Source organism: Antechinus flavipes, chromosome 1 (assembly GCF_016432865.1).
Source record: "Antechinus flavipes isolate AdamAnt ecotype Samford, QLD, Australia chromosome 1, AdamAnt_v2, whole genome shotgun sequence".
NCBI lineage: Eukaryota > Metazoa > Chordata > Mammalia > Dasyuromorphia > Dasyuridae > Antechinus > Antechinus flavipes.
In genome coordinates, this window is record NC_067398.1 from 125,876,772 (window position 1) to 125,901,306 (window position 24,535).

At 34.7% G+C, this 24,535-nt stretch overlaps 1 protein-coding gene across 1 annotated transcript in view; it reads right to left on the bottom strand.

Moving 5' to 3' along the window:
* Positions 1-16,039, bottom strand: part of MROH2B (maestro heat like repeat family member 2B) — an 83,112-nt gene extending 67,073 nt beyond the window's left edge. The window contains exons 1-7 of the mRNA XM_051990345.1: positions 15,480-16,039; positions 12,859-12,920; positions 4,538-4,648; positions 4,197-4,356; positions 2,990-3,088; positions 1,347-1,498; positions 299-442 (exon numbers count right to left, since the gene is read on the bottom strand). Of these exons, the coding sequence (XP_051846305.1) occupies positions 299-442; positions 1,347-1,498; positions 2,990-3,088; positions 4,197-4,356; positions 4,538-4,648; positions 12,859-12,920; positions 15,480-15,507 (756 nt within the window). The 5' untranslated portion in view covers positions 15,508-16,039. The remainder of the gene's footprint in view (positions 1-298; positions 443-1,346; positions 1,499-2,989; positions 3,089-4,196; positions 4,357-4,537; positions 4,649-12,858; positions 12,921-15,479) is intronic.
* Positions 16,040-24,535: the final 8,496 nt, after the last annotated feature.

The following is a 24,535-nucleotide window of genomic DNA, read 5'->3' on the forward strand; positions in this document are numbered from 1 at the left end:
TTTTAAGTATAATTGTGCAAACTGTCCAAACAGAGAAAATTAAATTTTTATTTTAAGTGAGAAGAGGACTTAGAGAAATATAGTCCAATTTTTACAGGTGGGAAAATTGAAGCCTGAGAGGGCGAGTGACTTGCTGAAGCTCACACAGTAAGTCGTAGAGCCAGAATTCAGGTGCATGTCATTTCCCATGTCATTTCTCCAAAATCATAGCACTCCAAGGATGCAACCCTGTAGTCCTCAGTATGATCTGTGGAAAGATCTTAGAACTTATTCCCTCAGTGATTGACTCCTGGCCTACCTGAGTGACATAGAAATCTGTTTCAACATCCTTATATTGGCTTAAAAGCCAAGGGACATGGTGCAAAGCAAACTCCTGGAGGTCTTCCCGGTGTAGTAGGAGGGCCACTGCTGGGCCATGAGCCTTGATGATCGCTTGGTTGGTCTGCAAAGATAGGGATAGAAACAAAAACTCTGGTGCTCAACGTCCAACTCTATCATCCTTCCTCAACAACTGTGACTAGATGAAATTAGAAGTCATTCTCCTGATCCAATCAATGAAAAATATGTGACTTTTAAAATGATGCTTAGGCTAGTTCCTTTATATGATGGGAGATAGTGTAGAGGGATTAGGAAAGAAAGATAATCTTGGCATAAACTCAAAATATAAATACTAAGTGAACATAAAGTAATTTACAAAAGAATATTTTGATTATTACCTCTGGCATTACATAAAATCAGAATTGAAACTGTTTTTTTTGCCAGATGTAACTGGTTACATACTAGACATTCCATTTTTGTAGTTACATTTTAAAAGTTTTTTTAATCATGTTCCAAGGGAAAATAAAGCCATTTAGGCTTTTAAAATATTTTTGTTCATTTGTGAAAAGAGCCCAAGATGTCCTAGTAAACTTATTGGATGACTTAAAATGTGAAAAATAAACTATCCCATATAAATCCCCATTATTTCTAATATAAAAAAGGAAAAATGTAGATGTTGCTATAATTATATGACTTCACAGGATATAATTAAACACTCTTAGAAGATATTACAGCAATAAAACAAAGTTGAGAACACATAGGTAGAACAGTACATCCTCTCATATCTAGATCTAAATGATTTGAATTTCCTTTAAATGATATATTAATACCATTCTTATTATTCATTTAGTCAGTCAAATAAAACAAATATAATAGAAGAAAAATAAAGAAATTGTTGTAATAAATAAAGCAAACTTTATAGCTTCTGAATGGAATTGAATGTTGATATCATCATAGAAGATAGCATCAAGAAAGCTGGATCACACTACAGATAAGCAGTGTTAAAGCCACTTACAGCTCCTACTTACTTCATAGGTCATGTCTGTTGTCCACTTGTCCATTATGAACCGAAACAGCATGTAGATTTTATCAGAGAGCCGGTTGGCATTCATTTTAGGATAAGGAAATTCTTCCCAGTGGTTTATATATTTGAAAATGGCCTTACTGAATTTCTCAAGGGCTGCATTTTAAAGAGAGAATTGGAGACAGAAGGAAACACAAATCAGGAAGGGATGCAAAAAACAGGTGGAGGAAGAAGAAAACTGATTAAATAAATCAATATAATAGCTTTTAAAAACCCATAGGCTGCAAAAGCAATATTAGGGTCATCAAATTTGCATTTGGTACCAAACTTATTTACTGATAACAATTCTCTCAGCCATCAGCAAACATAAAAGACAATTGATAGATAACAGTGCTTGTTTGCCCCTCAAATATAGATTCCCATGAAATACTCAGGAAAAGGCAAGGCAGAAAATATTAACTGTCTTGGCCTGAAGTCTAATTTTTTTTGAGTTTTGGTCACCTAAGTCAATGATTATTTTCATAATTCAGTGATAATATTTTAGCATTAGCAACGCAGTACAGTCACCAAGTTCAATCTCTCCCAGCCTCCACAATCTCCAGAAACTCATTTCATCTGCAAGATGTTATTCTGTAATTACTACCTCCTCAGATCAATTCCTACATAGCTGTAGGACTTCATCAAATCCCAGCTCTAGGTGCCCTTCTTGCCCTTTCTTCCATTTTTTCCTCTATTAGATTGTGAGCTCCCTGAGGGCAGGGATTTGTTATGCTTTACTTTATATCCCCAGCTGGTAATACAATGGCTGCAGTAAGTGCTTTTAAAATATTTATTGACAGACTGCAATTCTAAGTTATATTAGGATCACAGTTCACCTTGGAAAATTTTGTGTAGTGAAATTAGAAAATGTCTTTATTAATTCTCTTGTCATCTTAGTTATTATGTCAATTGAATCTGGCCATTTTGCAAAGCTAATTAATTTACACAGATATGATACTAGGATATTCAAACCTAAAATTTTACTCCTTTCTTTAGCTATGGTCAAATTGGCATTTATCTAGGTGAATTTGTATAAGGAGAATCCTAGCTATCTTCAAGGCTAGAATGACAAATTAATGGGCCCAAGTTTAAAAGAGTATATACGTAGTTTATTGGCAGGGAGATATTTCATGCCATTTCATTATAGTACAAGTGGTTTCTTGAGCATTAGCATGAATTCTGGTAGGGAAAAACACCTAGTGATTCTCCTTTTCTGTAGAATTTTAATAATTGGAAAAGGGTAATTGATAAGATGATTTCTGGGTGTTCCAACCTTATTTTTATTTTATAAATATTTTATGATATTTTTTCTGAAGTGGAATTGTTAGTTAGTCATATACTAACAAAACATTGCATTCTGAGAACTGGATACAGAGTTTAGTTTAAATTTTGAAATCCATTTGATTCCTGTAATTATGAGAATACAATGTTTTGTGGTTAAAGTAAGGAATGAGGGAGGATAGAAAGTATAAAAGGTGAGTAGTAGAAGAATATAGATTTTCACTAAAAATAAGAATAAAATTTTCAATTCCTATTACTTAGAAGAATAAGAAACTGTGTACCTTGTGAAATTTTATTAAATGAAGAGGAAGCTGAGAAAATACTTACCAATACAGAATGCTTTCTTCATTTTTTCTTCTTCAGCCAACTTTACCATGGTTTGAATAGTAAGTAAGGTCATAGTCACAAATGGTATGCTCTCAGATACTGCAGAGAAGAGATGGAAGAGAACAATGATATTACCTTCTCCCACTGGATGGTTCTTCATATTATTCTGCCTGTTCTTAAGTCTCTTATTAATACCAGGATAGGTTAACAATATAGTTCTTGGTACAGAAGGAACTGGGAGAGAATGGATTAGAGAAGTTAGCTGAAGAGTTTAACTGGTGGACACCCTTTCATTGTATATGTGAGCCTCTTCATATCATGCTATAATTAGAGAATAAATTGGACCTTAGTTACATCTGGCAAAAAACAGGTGTATATATACTTTGTGCAAATTTAAAAAAAATCCTATGTAGGGAGACAAAGTTTGCAGATGTATGTGAGAGCTACTTCTCTGCCTCTTCTTGGGTGGCCTTCTCTCAATTCTCTGAAGTGAGGATTGTTAGGTCATAGCTAATTAGCTCCACTGGTCAGTGACCATGTTAATAAGGATTGTTGACTTAATCATGGTGTAAAATAGTTAGCTTTGTTTTGATGACAGTAATAATAATTGGTATTGATAAAACACTTTGAAGTTCAGAAAGTATTTAAGTCTCACAACAGCTCTGTGAGAGTGCTGCTTCAGATATTTTTATCCTCATCTTACAGATGAGGAAACCAAGACTTGGGAAGATTAAGTGATTTGATCAATCACATAGCTAAAGTATTTCAGAGGCAGTAGTTGTACTTAGGTTTTCCAGATTTCAGGGTTAGCACTATTCCCTATGACATGGAAGTGCTCCCAGCCCTGATCAGCTACTTTGCAAATACATGTCACTAGAATTTGGCCAAATAGAATTGATAAATCATCTCAGAAAATATTTCTCCAATACTTGTCCAGTGAAAATCTCCATACTTTACTGATGATGCGTCAACACTGTCATCTTTATAGATGGACAACATGGAACAACTCTATCATAGCATCTTAATCTATAACACAAAAGTAGATTTTTCTTTCTCCTTTTACATACAGCTTGCCATCCCTGCTTAGGGGTATATGGAAAGGTACCTGAACCACTGGTAATTAGTTTAGTTTGGGTTATTTCCTAGAGAAAGTATTTCCTTGTCTTTTTTCAACAACCAGATGGCAAGGCTGGCAGAAGGACTATACCATGGCTGGTTGCCAGTTCAGCCAGGGCAAGGACAGTGAATTCATCAGGGAGCTCCAGGATCTTGAAGTGTCTTTGTACTTCATCCATCACAGAGTTGAAATCATGGTCAGCAAGAGACACTAAAACCTCCCCGGCTAACATTCTGATTTCTCTTGGGACCTGTGAAATAACCATAATGATGGCCATAATAAGAGAGATGGTATCTTATAATTTCACATTAATACTTTATGGTTTACAGAGACTTTGCATATTTTATCTGAGTGGATCCTTTCAGTATCATTAGGATATATACGGACCACACTGACAAAACAAAAACAACAAAAACCCCCACTTTACTTACGTCATTGTTTCTCATGTCCTTGGAGGCATGAAAAATCATTCTTTGAATAGTTGAATTACTCAAGTTGTCATTATTCTGGATAATGGTAGCGAGACTACTGTATATGTCTTCCTGTGAATACACAAGTATGAAAACAGAAACTAATGTGAAATTATAGTAATCAGATGAGATTCAGAGATATGATGTCAATAACAATGCTTATTGATCTCCACCAGAAAGAATAATTTTAAGTTTCTATATCATTTCCTGACTATTCTCCAATAGTTTACATTCATAGATTGAATATGAAGATGAGTTTATTATTTGTTGTTGTTGTTTAGTTATTTTTCAGTTATATTTGACTTATGGTTATCCCATGTAAGTGTTCAAAGGTTATTGGGAGAAAGGAACTGTCCCCAGGTTGAATGCAGATGTGAACTTGTTCCATTGTTCCATTGTTTTCAGTCATGTACAACTTTTTCTGATCCCCCTTAGGAGTTTTCTTGGCAAAGATACTGGAATGGTTTGCCATTTCCTTTTCCAGCTCATTTTACATATAAGGAAACTAAGACAAACTACATTAAGTGACTCACATAGCTAATGAGTATTTGAAGCCAGATTTGCTTCATATAAGTCTTCCTGCCTTCATGCCTGAAATACTATCCACTAGTTAGTTGCCTCTTGAGTTTAGAATAGAGAGTTTTCAAAAATAGCAAAAAAAATTTCATCCTATTGGGATGATTTAGGCCTGAGAAGGAATTAGACTAATTCTCAAGTCTCTTTAAAAATTTAAAGCAATTAATCGTGTGAATTAGATTTAAGTAAAGCAAAGTTGTACAGAGTTGTTAAGTCTCACTCTCTCTTCCAGAGTCAAAGAAGTTCCATGGCAAGTCAAAAGTCAGTCCTAATGGAGATGGCCTGGCATGCATTGCATGATCTTAGCTTCTTTGATGTCTGACCAAGCTTTCAGCTTTCTACATTGGTTTCGATGACCTTCATGGCCATTGAAACAAACTGTATCATCTCCCATTGCAGTGGGGAAGGTCATCATGTGCTTGGGATAGATACTCTCCTAACTTTCTAGGGAGTTTGAAGCCTGTTGGTTACTCTACCCCAGGTTGGGAATAACCTCCTTATTTAAACCCATGAAGAGGTACATTAGTACAGTAACTCTTTTAAGCCTCATCTCTATAGCAGATCAAGAATGGAAGCATTGTGGAATATTACTTTTGGATTTGGAGACAGAGAATTTGGGTTCAAATTCTGATTCTGTTACTTAAATAAATGACCTTAAGCAAGTTAAAAGATAGTAAAGATTCTTTGGAGCAAATGACATATGAACTCTTAGATTCTGTGATCCTCTCTGGACCTTCTTAGTCTATAAAACAATCAGGTAGATACTAGATTGTAAACTTCTAGAGGATGTGGATTGTTTTGTTCTTTGCATTTGTATCCCTAGGGCATAGCACAATACCTAACCTATTATTGTGGCTCTTCAATGACATCACTTGGGGTTTTCTTGGCAGACTTAATGGAGTAGTTTGCCATTTCCTTCTCCAGCTCATTTTACAGATAAGGAAACTGAGTCAATCAGGATTAAATGATTTGCTCAGAGTCACACAGCTAATAAGTGCCTGAGGTTAGATTTAAACTTGGGTCCTCCTGAGTTTAGGTCCAGCACTCTGTATGTTGCATCATCTAGCTGATTGCCTAGTCAATTAATGCTTAATAAATATTTGTAGATTAATTTATGAATCTATAGATAATCCTTAAATTCCCTTATAGCTATAAATTCTATGATCTTAGATGGCTTCCCATGAATCATGTTTGCTTTCTTTCAAATCCAAGACATAGCAGAGAACTTTGAACAACAAATATTTAATGCTTAATAAATGTATTCTAGAGCTCATTTGGTGCCAACCAAAGAAACTAACTTATTTTCAATATGTGACTCAGTCACTAGTCAGAAACTAAAGTATTGAAAACAAAAAAATGGCAAACTTCAGTTTTCCTAAAAATAGAAACCAGATAAAAATCTTTGTGATTTTCTTTTAGCATTCACTACAATAAATTCTTTTTTAAATATTTAATCAATAGATATGAGTTTTACCTTTTAAATATATATCAGCAGTGTGGAAATATAAGTCCCTTTGATTAATACACTTTAATAAATTTAAATCAAGACTGAAATTATATATATATATATATATATATATGTATATAACCTGTCAGAAAAACTTATAATGAGGGCTACTGGTCCAGGAAAGAGATTTGAAAGAACAGAATAGAAATTTGGAGAATTATACCATGAAAGTGAAGGAATTTTTTCACTTTTATTAAACAGAGTGAAAAGAACTTCTATATGCTTAAGGGAATTCTTTTAATTTACCAGAAATCTGAATAAGCCTGCTAGTTTAGATATCAAATCAAATCAATTCAATTTAATGAATTTAAATACCCATTTTTTGTGTTAGATTCTGGGGGGCACAAAAGCAAAAACAGAACAGAATCTGCCCTTTAGATGCTAACATTCTAGGAAAAAGAGGAAACTTTTAATAAAGGGATAATAACATGATTTCAATGAATGTAATAACCTTAGACAACCTGACACATGCTCTTTGTACCAATATTAATGCTAAGTTTCTATTTATTAAACTTTTGAGTGGTAAAACTTGATTAAGGCAGCAACAAGTTTACTAAGGATTACATTTCTCAGACATCTTTCAGGCTAGAGTGATCTGGGATAGTTTGTAGCTGTGGCTACTGCTTTGACCCAATTCTCCTGGTTTTATTCTCATCCTCAAGTTGTTCAGCTTTCCTGGGGGTGTAAAGAAGATGTGCTATAGTAACAATTAACAAAAGCTATTGATTGTATTTTTAGTATAAAGGCTGCTGAGAAAAAAAACCACAGAGGTCTGGTCATTTTCACTATACCCACGCATAGTGGGAGAATCACTTTTCTTTCTACTCTGCTCTTTTACCCACCACCCCTTCTTCCAGCTTATTAAGGCAAACCTGTAAAAGTCTTTCCATATTTCCCATTCTGGGGTATTTAACATTTAATAAGAAGGATTCCTCCATAAAATCCTACTCTGATGTCTACTAGGGTGGAAGTGAGCTGGGATCACTGAAGACCATGCTAGTGATGACTGGATTTACCACATTACAAAAGTTTCAAGGGCAGTCCTCACTGAGTTACAAGTCAGAGGACCAACCTGATTAAAAACAAAGTGACTCACCTCCAGTAGATTGACTACTGGCTTATGGATTTTTTGATCATGACCAAGCATAGGACAAAAAAAGCAGAGAATATCTTGATCTCATGTACCACTGTCATGCTTCTGTAATGGAGTTGTGAAAATAGGACAGGAGACACTAAAAATGTCACACTTTTTAGGGGCAACTAGGTGGCACAGGGATAGAGTTCTGAAGCTGAAGTCAGAAAAACTCATCTTCCTGAGTTAAAAATCTGACTTCAGACATTTATTAGCTGTGTGACTCTAAGCAAATAATTCAGCTCTTCTTCAGTTACTTATCTGTAAAATGAGCTGAGGAAGGAAATGGCAAACTACTCCAGTGTCTTTGCCAAGAGAATTCTAACTGGGATCATAAAGTCAGGTGTGATTGAAAATAACTCAACAACAAATTTTGTTAATATTAACTTCATGGTTAATATCAAAATTTCATTGTTATTCAAAATTTGAGGTCTTTCTCCAATGACCAACTAACTGACATACTATTTGAAGAGTTAACGACATTACTATTGACATTATTCTGATAAACAAAATCAGAAGACAAAAGCAGCCAAATGGAAAAATAACTGACAGCTTCTTCTTATATAGATGAAAACAAAAGAATTCATGAACTTGCTCTTATTATATACCCAGACCTTAATAACTATTTCATGGTACAGTGAGCATAAGCAAGAAGTCCACTTTGAAAAGAATTAAAAGCTTTTGTGCTAACATTTTTGTTAAAGGTTTAAGAGATGGAAAATTTTATAAACCATTAGATATAGTCCTTTAAGAAAAAATGTAACAATACTCAGAGTGAAGGAACAGGGGAGGATAGTGAAAATTATGTTGGAAAATATGGTTTTAGTTTAAGAAAAGTGATTAAAGACTTGTAGAGAACTGAGAAGTTTCAAACCCATATATCACAACTACTTTTTTTTTTGAAGAAAAGCATCAGGAAGTAATAGATATAGTAAACACAAGACAATAACACAAGAAATGAAAGTGACTATGTCTTAAAGGATGAAATGCTACTAATTTCTGGTGTAGGAATTGTATCAACATTAGTTGTGGTCAAATCATCAATTAGAGCAAAAGTAATATCAACATCAAATTTGAAGAATAAATAAATAATGGGTTATATTTTTAGCACAAAATCATAAAGTTGAGTAAGAGGCAAGGGATCACAGTGTGAACTATGACAAAAAGGTAAACTGGAATCATGGAGTCAGAGCGAACAGAAGGGTACCCAGAGAAGGGTATTGAGATCTCAGACACCCATTGGTACAGGGGCTTCTACTCACTCAAACTCAAGAGTGAGGCCATGGATTTAGGAGAAATATGATTGTCAAAGACAAAACTAGCTTTGTTTATAAACTTATTTATTAACTATTATTGAAAAGAATGTTGGAAGATTATAAGCAATATTGCCTCATTAAACAGTGAAAGTCAGCGGTGGCAAGAAACAATTCATCAGAAAGCTTTACATGAGAACTCAGTAAGCCATACTATTTCAGTAAAGGCATTTATAGATAAAACAGTCAGTAGGACAAATAGATAAAAAGTATCACCTAGCTGTCATTGATCCTATGATATATTTTCATCATTAAAAACAATGGAACCTACATTTTGACCAAGATAAGAGAAAAAAGAAAAGAATTTAAGATGTTGAATTTGGAAGAAATAGATTGGACCAACTACACAGATGAAATTCCATACTAGAGATAACATAAATGTGAAATCATTGAGCATTCATTTTATATAATATCTTAAGCTAGGGAAGATAGCAACAGAATGAAGAAAAATACACCAGACATCACTATTCCAAAAAATGCCAAAGAGGATATCTATAACTAATGATTCATATTACCAATTTCTCATCTTAATATAATATTCTTTATAAGAATGGTCTACAAATGTATGTAGGATATTGGTGATAAAAATATGAGGAGTCATATAGACAGGTTTTACCAATAATTTCCTATAGCAGATCACATATTTACAGCCACACAATTGACAAAAAAGATAGAATACAAAAGTCCATTCCTTATACTATAATTATCTTCATGCCTCAAAAGTTTTGACTTGATAGAGCAAAAGCATATCTCTAAAGGTTCTCCTCCAACATTGTTTAATACTCACATTGAGATGATGTAGGATTATTTAATAAATCCAAGTACAAAGATCATTCCATTCAATCCTTCCAGTTACTGAAGCATAATAAAAGTAGATATATGCCTGTCAGGATTTTCAAGATTGTGATGAAAGACATCTGACAGTTGAGGTCTTCCAAATGATCAATTTTTGTGGACAGCAATTTTATAATTGTTACCAAGACCCCAAACATTATAGTACCTCATCAATGAGATGTGTGATTATTCAAAAGAGATCAACCTAACAACTCATATAAGAAAAAAAATTTGTGAAAATTCTTGAGACTACAACATCCAATTGAATGGTTAATCTGTTTAGTTAGTCCATCTGTACTTTACGTATCTCAACTAGACTCTGAATATGAATAAAAAGTTGGTTTGAAAATTGAAGATTAAGATAGCTCAAATTGTGCAGTATTTTTTAATGATCTCAAATTGCTTCTCAATACAGAAATCTATCTTTTAAAACAAAAATATTCTTCTTATGATGCTATATAGTTATGGGTCTTGTAATACCACCATCTCAAAAGGAATAAAGTTGCAGGTTGCTCAAAAAAAAAAACAATGGAGAAATCAGCTGTGTAATGAATTTAAATCGACTAGAACATTTTCTAATACTTTTTTATATAAGAAATAGTTCAGACATGGAATTTCAGTGATGCATGGTTCCGTTCTACAACTTAGAGTTTGAGTTTCCCAAAGGACTGAAATGTTATATGTTATTTCCAGGATCACATAGCTAGTAGATGTCAGCTCTGACTCTGGACCAGGGGTATTTTTTTTTGTTTTTGTTTTTTTTGAAGCTGCCATTTTCATTAAGCTCACCAACTTTTTTAAAATGAAGATTTTAATGGTGTAATAAGAACATTTAAAATATAAGAAATTTAACAAGTACATTCAAACAAGTACATTATACATTTACATTCATGTGAAATGTATGAACTCATATATTTGTGTATGCTTTGTATCTGGTACCTTTATATAACCAGCACTTACTGTGCCTATTTCCTAAATGCCATTTTATATATGATCACTTGACAATTAGCATAATTTCCGCTCTGAAATAGAATTCTGTCCATACTCAGTAAAAATAAATTATTCTTAAATGTTTATTTTAAGCTAATGTTCTATCAAGTGAAGCTATCTAATTTGTAATACATGGATTTCTTGGTATCAGACTGTCTTGTTTGGTTCATAGTCTTAAGTGGCTCATAATAAATGAGGCAATAAAAAGAATGAGAGGTTGATAATTCTGTCATGCCATAGATGAAATCACAACACACAATGATCTCAGATAATTATGCTAAAATTTGATAATTTTAAAAGCAATTTTAAAATTTCAAAATGTTTGTCATTTTATAATGTGATGACTTATAAAAAAAAAAACCTACAGAAATGTTGAAGCTGGTACAAACATTACTAATCTAAGACTTTCATTACATTTTTAAGTCTGAACACTTCTAACATCCAATTATTGTTAGACCAGGTTTTAACCCATTGTACAGTGATGTCTCTAGCATAAGAACCATCATTTAGAATTAGGAAGAGAAGTGAACCTGACAAAACAGGAACAACATATGGACAGTCCAGGTGATACACTAACATCTCTGAAATATCGAAAGAACTTGTAGAGTCAATATATTGCTTAAAGAAAAACTTTCTAGAAGACACATAGCAGAATATGACTTAGAATCCACTCAGGATAAGAGAGCACAAATGAGTTATAATCTCCATTGAGAGAGGGACTGTTTATATCAATGAATGAGGTCATGAATTCATTGAAGAACTAGAGAAGGGTCTCTTAAGAGTTGGAACTGACTTGGAAACCCAAAAGAATGAATGTCTGATGAGATTTGCAACAACCCCACACAGACTTTAATATATTTAACATCTACTGGTCATCCTGACATCTAGGGGAGGAGGTGGGGGGAAGGAGGGGAAAAATTGGAACAAAAGGTCTGGCAATTGTCAATGATGTAAAATTATCCATGCATATAACTTGTAAATAAAAAAGTTATTTTAAAAAACAAAACAAAACAAAAAAAAAACCAAGCAAAAACCAACCCCATACAGGACAATATTTTGGGATTTTTCCAGGAACTTCTTAATGACAAAATTAAGGCTTTCTATTTGAGTTATTTGATTATTGGTGATTTATTGGCTTATTCTCCCCTTTCTTGCTATGAACAGCTTCAATGGAAGTCTTAATTTTACTAAATGAATAATTTAATTATTTTTAATCAACACATAATATAGTTCTCACATACTTCAATGTTTCAATAGTTTATATATTTCTATGCCTCAAAAAATCTGCAATTTCTTCAAAGTGGGTACTTTTTTTCTTCTAAGAAGACAAAAGCTTCTCCACTAAAAGTTAAAAATAAAATAAATAAAATAACTACCATTTGATGGGCAGTTTTTTGCTGGTAATCTTGTATCTCAACTTAGCTACAGCCAGTTGCATATTCAATCTTTTCCATCGTGGTAAGACATACTAGAGCTTATATTCCACCAGCCCTGCTTTTGAGAACATAAGAGCACCTCACCACTGTGATGAAGGTGCAATCAGAGCATAAATTTGATGGTTTGAAATAAGACATCAAAAATGGCACTGGAAAGGATGCCCTTTGTACTAAATCTGAAGAGAACTGGATTCTGTGATCATTAAATATCATTAAATGTAATCATTTGAATCTAATTAAGATTTCTATTAAAGCTTGTTTCATGGAAAAGATAGCACCATATGAAGTATCACTAATCTGGAGATAAATGGAATTTGGAAAGAAATTACAGTGTCTAGTGAAAAGAGATTGGTGTGAAATTTTACAACAGATCTGAAAACTGTGAACAAGGATGTTATTTTTCTTCAAATTTCCATTCTTTTATATATATAATGAAGGGTACCTTTTAAACCAATCTATGATTCTACAATTGCATTGTTGTAAATTTACCATACCTTGCCTTCATTGTCCTCTTTGTCCAGCATACCAAGAGTAATGTGAATATCTCTGGAAATTTCTGTAAGGCAATCAAAAGGAGATGCTGAGCTCTCTGCTGAAATGTCCCAGGGATAATCATTACCAAGTTTTAATTTAATTTTGGCAAACATTTTGACAAAGATCTATTAATCTTGTGATCTGTGTGATGGGTATTCTGCAGAAAATGGCAAGGACATAGATCTTGCCTTCAATGAAAATGTATTAAACAGCAATCCTGTTGGTACAGACCCATGGTTTCATTAATGCAAAGAACTCTTGGTTCTAAAGCTCCCTTCAGTAATTCATCAGAAGCACATCTCCATGTGTACTCTTGGAGTGTTACCTGGGGAATTGAAAGATTAAATATATTGTTCATAGACACACAGCTAGTGTGTGCCAGAGACAAGACTTGAATCAAGCCTTTTGATGTCAAGAACAGCTCTTGATCTATTATGTCACAAGGCCACTTGGGGAATATGCAATTCATAAGTCAAGGTATCCAGAAGAACAGGCAAAGTAGGGACAACCAGGTGGCATAGGGGATAGCCCTGGAGTCAGAAATATCTGAGTTCAAATCCAGCCTCAGACACTTACTAGTTGTGTGATCTTGAGTAAGTTACTTAAGTCCTATTGCCTCAAAAAGGAAATAGACAAGGAGCTCAATTTCTATTCATCAAGGAGGCAAGAGACTACTCATTTCTTCTTATTCCAACATTCAAAAGACACTAAATCTGATATCTGATGGGAATTTTAATTCTCCTGCCTATAGCTTTATTCCTGACTACTTTAGTTCTATTAGTCGTGACCGTCCTTATGAAAAATCATCTTTGGCAATCTTTCATCTTCCCCCTTTAATATCCTCTCATCCCCATCCTCAATTTCTGTCTAGGCAGCTCTTCTGTGTTTTGTTCCCATAGTACCTTGCTCTAAAACAATTATCATTGATGTTAGTTGATAATATCTTAATGTGTAAACTCTTCTTGGTAATTACTATCTTATTAAAATATTCTGAAAGACTATATAATCTTCAATGATCAAAGGAATAAATTTCTTGAAGTGTTGGAATTTCAAACCTTGTTATACCTGTTGGGAGAGGCTTTTGAGTACAAGACCACCCCTCAAAGAAACCAATAACATCAGACCATGTAGATGTCCCCTATCTATCTTTAAAACTGGACCTTAGTGGTCCCAAAGTATATAGATTAATCAAGGCAGACAATAAAATTTCCCAATTCATTTTTTCACTCAAACTTGAGATATAAAATTCATGAATGCCATTGTACAATCATATTTCTGGATCTCACCACCTTGTATATACTAGATATGTCCCTTTAGGTTATACATTAATCAAATCACAACTAAAATTTAAAAGGGAGGTTCACTTTTTAAAAGAATTTAATCATTTGCTTTCTGGAAAACATGACCATTCCTAATTTACTTGTTTTCTGAATCTGAAATTTTCTATATAATATTAGACTTCTTAAAGAGACATACATTTAGGCTTAGAAATTATGTAAATAATATAATTTTGTCAGTTGGAAGCCATGAAGGGTTGTAAAGGCTAATTAATGCATTCCAAGACAGAAGGATCATTTTCTTTACAACTTCAGTTTAAATTGAAGAAATGAGGTACTTGGTGATAAAAGGTTAAAATTATGCTGAACCTCTCTTTAGTTAATTCTTATAGGTTAATTTTTTGTAATCAAACAACTATTAATTAAATCTACTATCATGCTCTGTTTTATGGGTGGAGGAAAGAATAGGGCATGGGTATATCTTTTTCCCCACTATAAAACATAAAGAACTGAAATGGGCAGTATATTTTTGGTTAAAATCTGTTTTAAACAGTTTATTTTGGAAATCCACAGTCTCCAAAGTCCTACACATGTCTCATTAAGGAGGATCTTTTTGGATAGAAAAATACTTTTTTAGTTTTCATTTAGAGTTAATTTCAATAGCTACTTAAACCAGATACACACTTCCTCAAGGTGGACCAATGGTTTTTCTGTTTCTCATCTAACAATGTTCTCGTTAAAAGACTGTTTTCTCTTTCTGTTTATTATATACTTCAGGGAGAAATAGGTTAGAAACTGACCCACTGCTTTGGAACATTCATAACTGTACTGACTGTATCATTTCTTTCTTTTTTCAAATTCTTCTCTGCTTGCTACTTGAAAAATCTCCTGAACACTCCCTCCTTTATTCAGTTATCTTTAGAGTAGTCAAAAATAGTTAAAACTAAATCAGGAATTTTTCTTTTAAAAAAATAATTCCCTGTTGGTCTGCAAACCTTTAAAAAGAAAGAAAGCTCTAAACAGTATCTGAGATGTTTACAATTGCATACAAATTAATATTAGTCTAGATATGCTGTAACAAAAGAAGTAAAATTGGTTACTCAACCTCCCTTTAGCATATAATGTATTAAAACATTTAAGGCTCATAACTTCCTACTTTCTTTCTTCTTCCCTCTCTTTTTTTTGCTCTGTTCTTTTTGATTTTTTTGTCTCTCTTCATCTCTATCTCTATCTCTTACATCTCTCTCCATCTCCCCCCCACCCCCCCACACAAGAGATATGTCTGAGAAGATGATGTTCCTCACCTCCAGTTTCCTCCATGATGCAGGCCATATCTGGTTGTTTCACTGTCCCCCTTTTACTTGAATCCAGAGGCAGCTTTTTAAAACACAAATGATTAGGTTGAAGAATCAAAAAAAAAAAAAAGCAGTTTCACAAGTTTCTCACAAATTGCTCACGATATTTTCTAATAGTAAGCCCTGTCTCCACTTGGCTGACACTAAGGTCTGAAAGCCATCTGGGATGTGGGTGCTGGCAAAGAGCGCGTTACTGGATGTTGCCGCTAAGACATCTTGCTTCTGAGCTGCTGCTGACCAACAAAATGGCTGCATTTCACCTTGTATTGTCCCTTTAGTGGAGACCACAGCATCCAGAGAAGATGATGGTAGTATAGAGAGTGGGGCTCGGACCCAGGGCGCAGGACAAAGGAACTCTTCTCCTTGAGCCTGGGTCCATTAATCAAGTGAAAACAGAGAGATATTAGACACAATTTGGTTTGGGAATCATTTTCCGTGATTGTTTTTCCTGGCTTGAGTGTTAGGGAAGCCTCTCCGGTGGTCTTGTAGGTTGTTCTACTTCGTGACTGTCCCACAATCCGCTCGCACTCAGTGGGAATAGAATTTCTAGGGTGGGCAGTTGAGAGGAACCTGTAACTGACAGCACAGTGGAAAGGCCCTCACCAGACCTCCCTCAGGGACTGTCCCTTGGCCTTGTTTCTAATCTTACTATATGACCACTTAATATCTGAACCTTTTAGCCCTAACTCTGTCCTGAGCCTTCACTCCCAGTCAAGCTTTCCCCTCCAGTTTTTTGTCTCTTTCATTTGTTGGCACTAGAAGTGGTTATAGCTCTGCTTCTGGCTCCAGTCCTTGTTGCTCATCCATAATTTCCTCCAGAGCCTGACTTGCATGCCGGAGTGATAAGGTCTATTAGAGGGCCATCTACAGGACTGGATTTGGAAGAAGACTCGAGATAAGTGTATGAGGGCCACTCTCCTGTGCTATCATCTCCTGGGACCTCAATTTTAGTGTTTTTCTGATGAACAAAGGGACAGCAAACTTGTATTTAACTACAGTACATTGATATTATGACAGTCAACTATATGATAACATCCAGTCTAAAAGATGATCTATGATAATAGCTCACTCTTTCTCTCAGGGTCCCTATGTCTGGTTCCTTATTCCAAACATCTAGTAAAAAATTGAAGATGGGGCACGAACTAAAGGAATATTGGAAAGCAACTTTACCTTTCTCTATCCATCATACTTATTTTCCATGGTTATTGGGCCAATTGTGAAATGCATATATCTGAGAGTATCTCCCTTAAAAGGTAATACAGAATCTGATCTGTAATATTTTTAGAACTTTTGAATCAATGCTATGTCTATTCTAGGAATCAATAAAAAGTTACCAATTTATGTACTTATTATGATCTGTTTTATAGTAACTTTGGGAATGTTGGCAAATGTTTATTTTTGTCTGACTGTACATAGAGTTCATTTACTTTAGAGAACAGAAAGGGAATCAACTAACTACACTGAATACTTTAATCCACCAGTGGATTAATACTTCACCCTTGTGAGTACTCCTTCTACTGATGCAGGTTGGGATCTATTCACACCTTCTCATTCCATATTGTTGTGTCCTGCTTTCTGGAGTCCCCAAGTTGGGGTGACAAAATGTACCATGCTTTCTAGAGCCCCCACACTGGGGTGATTAAAATATACATTCCTAGTGGAGAAGTGATGAGGTGGGATTCCTGAGGATGGTGGAAAAATGGAGTCTGTTTGTTTCAAGGGCTTTCCCCTTTTTATAATGTAACAAAACCTTAGCACGTGGGATCACATAAACAATTTGCTATTGCATGTAGTTTGCCACCTGGTATCACTCTTCCACCTGGTATCATTCTGCTTCAATCTCAAAATAGGTTGTCACTATCCCCTGACTTCTCAGGAAGGCTGAAAGCCCTTAGGGGAGATGGGGAGTTGAAGCAGACATTGTTAACTGGTTCCCTCCCTTTCTTTTGTTTTAATTGAAGCAGGTATATACCAGTGGTTAAATCCATTACCATGGGAGGAATCACACAGGCAAGTTGTAATATCATATAAGCAAGTAGTAACATAACAAACAATATGAATAAATAAAATGCTATAAAGATTCCATGAGTCCTAGAAGGAAGGTATAAAAAATAACTATCAATTCACAACCACACATACACCTCCTTCACCAGCCAAGACATAGTCCAAAAGCAATTTATTGACTTCATTGTCAGGGAATCCAATGATTCCTGCAGGTTTTGAAGTTCTGCATCAGTCTTATCGAAAATTATTTTTAATGTTCATAAGTATACAGAGGGTTAATTAACTGCCAGGCTCCTTCAGTGGTGGGCATAGTCAGTGATGGAACCACCTGATGCCTCCTAGGTCTTCCCCTTTGCCTCATCTTTCACCTCTCCATCCTTCTCTGATGGACAAGGCAGACATGGCTCATTGGCACCCATTGGGTTCCTTCTCCATCTGTTGAGATACAAGCAAACCCTCTTCCCCAAGCAGTTAACCTCTCTGGTCCCCTCCATTAACTACTTTCTGCATCTCTCCACATCACCTGGTGAATTATCTAAAGATAGTGGAGCTGCTCTCACTAAAAACTGCCCTCCCAGTGGGTTATGAAACCTGTCAGACCCAGTGCATCTCCATCAAAAAATATATATATAAAGTTAAATTTAGAAGTTCTCTAGGGTTATCTGTGGCTCCCCCTCTCTTTTATTTTTGGAGGAGTGTCTTGATCCTGGATTCTGTTATTGGGAAGCAAAATCTGGATAAATATCACCAAATTGCATTTTTTCACTGATTAAGGAACACTGTTCCACCTACACCAATGTATTAATTTTCCATCGAATGGGAACAGGTAAGAATGCTGGCAGGCTGCCTACAGCAGCCATGCCTAAAAAGCTGAAGTACTTAATTGTTTCCTAACTGTTGTAAGATATCTCTTCCCCATAGATTGATGGGGATCTTTTTTTTTTTTAACACTAAAAAAGGAGCAAAATCACCTGCTCCATCTCCAAATCTCCACCCCAAAGGGGAAGCACCAAGTTCAGTTGCTATTGATCCTCCTATGCTAGACACATAGACATTTGCTGTAGTCTTTGGCCAGTGAAATCAGTAAAATGCTAAAAACCAAAACAAACAAACAAACAAAAAAAACTTTCATAGCTCTGTCCCAGGTGCTGTACCCTCCATGGCTACAAGCACCAACCTTCTGCTTATTTTTCTCCTCATACTTCCTGGTTTGACTACCCAAGTTAAAAGCTTTCCTTGTTTTAAAACTTGTGGTATTCCTTAAAATCAATTTTACTCCATTGTATTCAGTTAGTTGTTTTCCCATTAACTTCCACATCTCTGGCTCCAAACTCTCCTTCTTAGAAAGCCATAGAGATGTGCCCTCCAGAGTATCTGAGAACTCAGTGATCTGCTTCTGCATTACTAACAAACCTTGCTTCTAACCTAAAGCCTGCTTCTTACTTCCCTTGGAAAGGAGGCTCATTTCTTAGTATTTGCCCCATTTTGGTTGAAAAACGAAAGTAACTAGATTAGTCCTTACTGATTTCTTCCAGATTGCCTATTTCTATACTTACCTAGGGACTTCTCCACTGAACTCAGCCTATCCCCTTAGTTGAGCTGATTTGTATAGGACCTCACCCAGTACCTCACATTGAGCGCCAAATGTTGTGTCCTGCTTTCTAGAGCCTCTAAGCTGGGGTGACAAAACATACCTTGCTTTCTAGGGCCCCCACACAGGGGTGATGAAGATATACCTTGCTAGTGGAGAAGTGATAAGGTGGGACTCCTGAGGATGGTGGAAAAATGGAGTCAATTTATTTCAAGGGCCTTTATATAATGTAATAACATTGTGCATGTAGGACCACACAAACAACTTGCTGTTGTATGTAGTTTGCCACTTGGTATCACTCTTTCATCTGGTATCACTGACACAAGTTGTCACCACCCCCTGACTACTCAGGAAGGCCAAGAGCCCTTAGGGGAGATGGGGAACTGAACCAGACATTGTTAGCAGATTCCCTCTGAGCTGAAAAGACTTATACCTTACCTAGAATTTCCCCACTGACTGTGTGCCTCTACAAGTTTGATTTTTGACTGTGTCCCTTTATAAATCCTCCACTGAGTATTTACCCAAAATGCTAGATGCCTTCCTCTAGGTCACTCAATATTCCAGCCTATGTACCAACTAGATTTATTCATCCCTTGCTTTTACTGAACAACTACTTTATTTCTTTTCTCTGGTAAATCATGTCTATCTGTATATCTTTTGGTGCCATTTTTTTTGTGTGTAAATCATTATTTGTAATTTTATATCATCTGAATTTTATCTCCCATATGACTTTTTTTTTTCCTGAGGCAATTGGGTTAAGTGACTTGCCCAGGATTACACAGCCTACCAGTTTTGTTAACTATATTTAGAAAACAGGTATGTGTTTAGTTGTCCTGACAAACTATATATAAATTTAGGCACTTACATTTATAGTAAAATATAACACATTACTATATAATATGAAATGGACATATGCAACATTAATTTTGTTGTATGGTGGTTATTATCATTTCTTATGCTAGAGCCAGGACCTATAAATTCACTCTTAGGGTTCTCACTCGTAGAGGGCTCTCTGGATCACTAAGGTGAAAAATGACTTGCCAGGGTTGAACAGAGGCAGAATTTGAATGTAGATTTTCCTGACCCTGTGCCAGTTATCAATTCATTATGCTACAATGCCTCTCCTCAATTATATAAATATATGTGTATTACATATAATGTATTTATCAAGATAACTTCAATGTTATTTCAAAATATATTCATTCAAGAATAAATGGGGGAAAACACAGTTAATAGCAACTGCAAAAAGAATTTTGAAGCAAATTTCTCTGATAAGGTTTCATTTTTCAAACATAAAGAGGCAACTGAGTCAAATTTATGAAAAATAAGATCCATGACCAATTGATAGTTGATCAAAAGATATGATCTATGCCCAAAGGGCTATAAATTTATGCATATCATTTAACCTAACAATAACACTACTATGCACGAATACCAAAAGAGATTTTTTTTAAAGGAAAAGAACCTGTACATATATTGGGGAATAGCTGTATAAATTGTAGTATGACATTGTCATGAAATATTATTATTTTATGAGAAATTATGAGAAGGATACTTTCAGGGAAAAAAAAATCCTGCAAAGTCCTCCATGAACTCAAAGTGAAATGTACTACACCTAAATAATAGCAATGTTCTGCTATGACCAGCTGTAAATAATTTTGCTGTTCTCAGTAGTACATTGATCAGTAACTATTATGAAGGACTTATAATAAAAAAATCCTATCTCTACTCAGAGAACTCTCTCTCTTTCTCTCTCTCTCTCTCTCTCTCTCTCTCTCTCTCTCTCTCTCTCTCTCAAGGGTTTTTTAAACTTAGAATGGGAGATTTATACTTTCTTTCACAACATATCTTATGCATAACTTCACATGTCATTTTCTAATGGGGGCTGGGTATGTGGATAAGAGAAAGAATATAGAAATCAAAAGTTTTAAAAACAAATGTTTTAAATTTAACTGGGAAAATATTAAATAAATAAAAATTTAAAATGTATTCATTCTTCCATTTCTATTTTGAAAACTAACTAACCCTAACCCTAAGAGATTCATTATTGTGTGTCCAAGCTTTTCTATGTTACCAATTATTTCTGCTGTGTAAAAATTAATTATGCTTTCACAATTATACTATCACAATTCTTATCTCTTGAACTGTTTGGGAATAACCTTTTGTGATTTTATCCTCTCTTGATAGTTAACAGGGTTCTTTGTCTCATCAGGAATTGATTCATTTTCTTTTGCCTTGAAATATTTATTCAGAGATGGGTAGATTCTACATGTCCCAAAGGTCATCTTCCTTTTTGTTATTATATCTTTCTATTTTTTTCTGATGATAAAGATTTTTTTAACAGTTTTTTCCACTTGAGATCTTTAGCTATTTCAGTCTTCCTTCCTTATATAGTTCTATTACCTTCTTTCTTACTCCTTCCCTTTTGCTGATTAATCTCTGGAGGACTGAACTTCAAAGTTATCTCAATTTCTCCTAGTGCAGGAGATTGCATTTTTCACTTTACTCAGAACCTGATCTAAGTTACTTCTGGAGGTGGGGTGAGGGACAGAATTGAACCTAGCTATTGATAAATCCCATTTATTTCAGACATGGTGGATCTTCCCATACATGTTGGGAGTCTGTTCCAGTTCCTTCTATTTTTAATTCTCTGGCTGAACACTGCTGCTTAGTATTGTTCTGCCACGAGGGTAGGGTACTAAGTTGACTTCTTTGGCTTATTGTTATAGAATAGCAGGATGATGATAGAAGGTCATGTTGATACCCCAAACAAAGAAATTGCTAAGGCAGAGGACAAGCCAATGTGTTCCTTTGCCATAGAGGGTGCTAAATGAGACTATAAAAGGTTAAAATTTGACTTTCTCTGCTGTTAATTTATCAAAAAAGAATTTATCGATTTTTTTTACCTTATTCTTATCTTACATAGTCTTAGCATCTTAGCTGTGTAGATTGTTATAAATATTTGTACATAATTCTTATTTTCAAAGATTCTTAACAGTTCTAAGAATTGAAAATATAGAGATAGAAAAGAGTGGTTGAAATTTATTTATTAATTTTTAAAATTTATTTATATCTATTTCTATCTATATATTCGTGTATACATACACAGTTACATTTTGGTGATCATGTGATCCAAAAGTATCTAAGATCAAATTTATCAGAACAACCTATTCTCCAAATATTGCACTAACAAGAGTTTGATTGATGAACCTTTCCAGTTTTAAGACAAAATGCATATATAGTGGGTGTTATATAGCCATCAACATTTTCTTTCTGGGATGTGTTTTCTCCGAATAATGTCCCATGAACAACTTTAATGATATAGCACTGTATTTACAAACCAGAAGATATTTTTAAAAGCTAAATTTATTTCAGAGAAAAAAGAACCCAGAAACTTTATAGTGGGTTATGTCACTATTTTCCTCCTAAGCATGTAGGTTATGGGCTACAAGGAAACTTGAAAGGCCAAAGAATATTATAAAAGGGTTTGAGAGTTATGGCAAATGGAAGAGAGACAGCCCCATTCTTTTGCTTAGTGACGAAGATAAGAATTGTCCTTTATCTTTCTTTTTATCCCCAGCTTCTAGCACAGTGTCTGGAACATAATTGGAACTTGATAAAGACTTATTGATTTACTAACTGATAATAGGAGGATTTACTAGGGGATATTTTTAAGCACTATGTAGACTAATCACCTCCTTTTTTCCCTCACTGATTGCCTTAAGTCACTCACTTGATAGTCTCCTAAATACAGGGCTCTGGACTGATCAACCTGACTTGGTTCCAAGAGGTTCTGCTCAAACGCCATTCCCATTGCCAAGATTCTACTCCTGACTTCGAATTATTCCCTCTTCAGCAAGCATTGCCACCTGTCTTTTCTTCAGTAATGATATTTTTTCCTAAAACAATAACATTTAAGTTCAGAAAACAGACACAATCTACAGCTGTGGTATAGATGACATCTGCTTAGAGATGAAATGGACATGGACCTGTACCTGTAAGTCTTAGCATGGATCTTAGTTTCTTAGAGCCTTTACATACCCTTATCCTTAGAATACATTTTGTTTTCATAATTGTCTCTTTGAATCTCTAGTGTCCTTCCAGGCTCATTTCAGATGCTATCTCCTATGAACAGCCTTCCCAGATTGCCTGTTGTAATTTAGCACTTTTTTCCTTTTCAAATTATATTGTATTTATGCATTTGTTTAAATATACTATACCTTCCTTGTAGAATGTAAGATTCTTGAGGAAAAGGACTTTTTTTTCCTTTTGTTTTTATTTTCTAAGTGCCTAGCATAGTACTTTATAGCTATTTAATAAATACTATGTTCAATTAAATGAGTAGAGTTGTCTAGCTATAACTTGCTTTGGATCACCCGTATACATATCATGATAGACTGAAGGCAAGAATATGAGAATGGGTCCATTAACCTTCTTATCATCCAGGAAGCTAGAGATGAAGCTTTTAAGTAATGGTAGCCTGATAAATATTTAACAACCAGCTTGGGAGGAGAGGGATATAGATAGGATACACTTTAAAGTTTTAGTCTGAATTATTAACATTTTCTCCATTTTTAAATGTCTAAATAAAATTAACAAAACATAAATCGAGCTCTTATTTGTAGCATTTGTCAATTTCTATAGTGTAAATGCTCACTATCAAAATTTAACAAGAGGCTGTCAGAGCTTCTGGTTTTAAATCTGAATGTTTCCAATTTCATTCTTCACTATTTCTTTTCCATTTATTCATATGGGCTACTTCATGCCTGAAATGCATTTCTTTTATGTCTTTCTCCATTGAGATCCTTTTCTTAATATGAAATCTAGCTCAGTTGTTACTCTCTCTATGTAGTTTTTCCCTTAGCTAAAAATTATCTACTCTTTTTGCCCCCCAGATTTTCTTGGACCATTTTGTATCATTCTCTTTTGCCCTTTTTACATTCAGGCTCATTCCTTTTTTTTCTTTTTCTTTTTTTGTACCATAATTACCCATTCCCCTTCTTTACCTTTTAAAGAACTTTAACAAAGAATATGATCATGTTAGCAAGATAAGTACAAAATGGGATGTGTGTGTGTGTGTGTGTGTGTGTGTGTGTGTGTGTGTGTGTGTATAAAAGAAAAAGGCTCAATAATGTAGTTTTCCAAAAATCTTACTCCTTGCTTCTCCTATGTAGACTTTACAGGGCTGTTGAAATAATAATGAACTTCATTAAGAGTATCCCAGCAGAAATCAAGGATGCTGGAATGCTGCCATCAGTAAGACGCAGAATTTATTTAGAATGAGAGGAAGGCAGTGATGACCATGTTGACATGGCCCCAAATTTATAGGACAGCAAAGCAAATACCAACCAGTCCTAATTTCTCAGACAAGGCTGCAAAGGCTCAGAGAAGAGTGACCCCTCTATGTCAA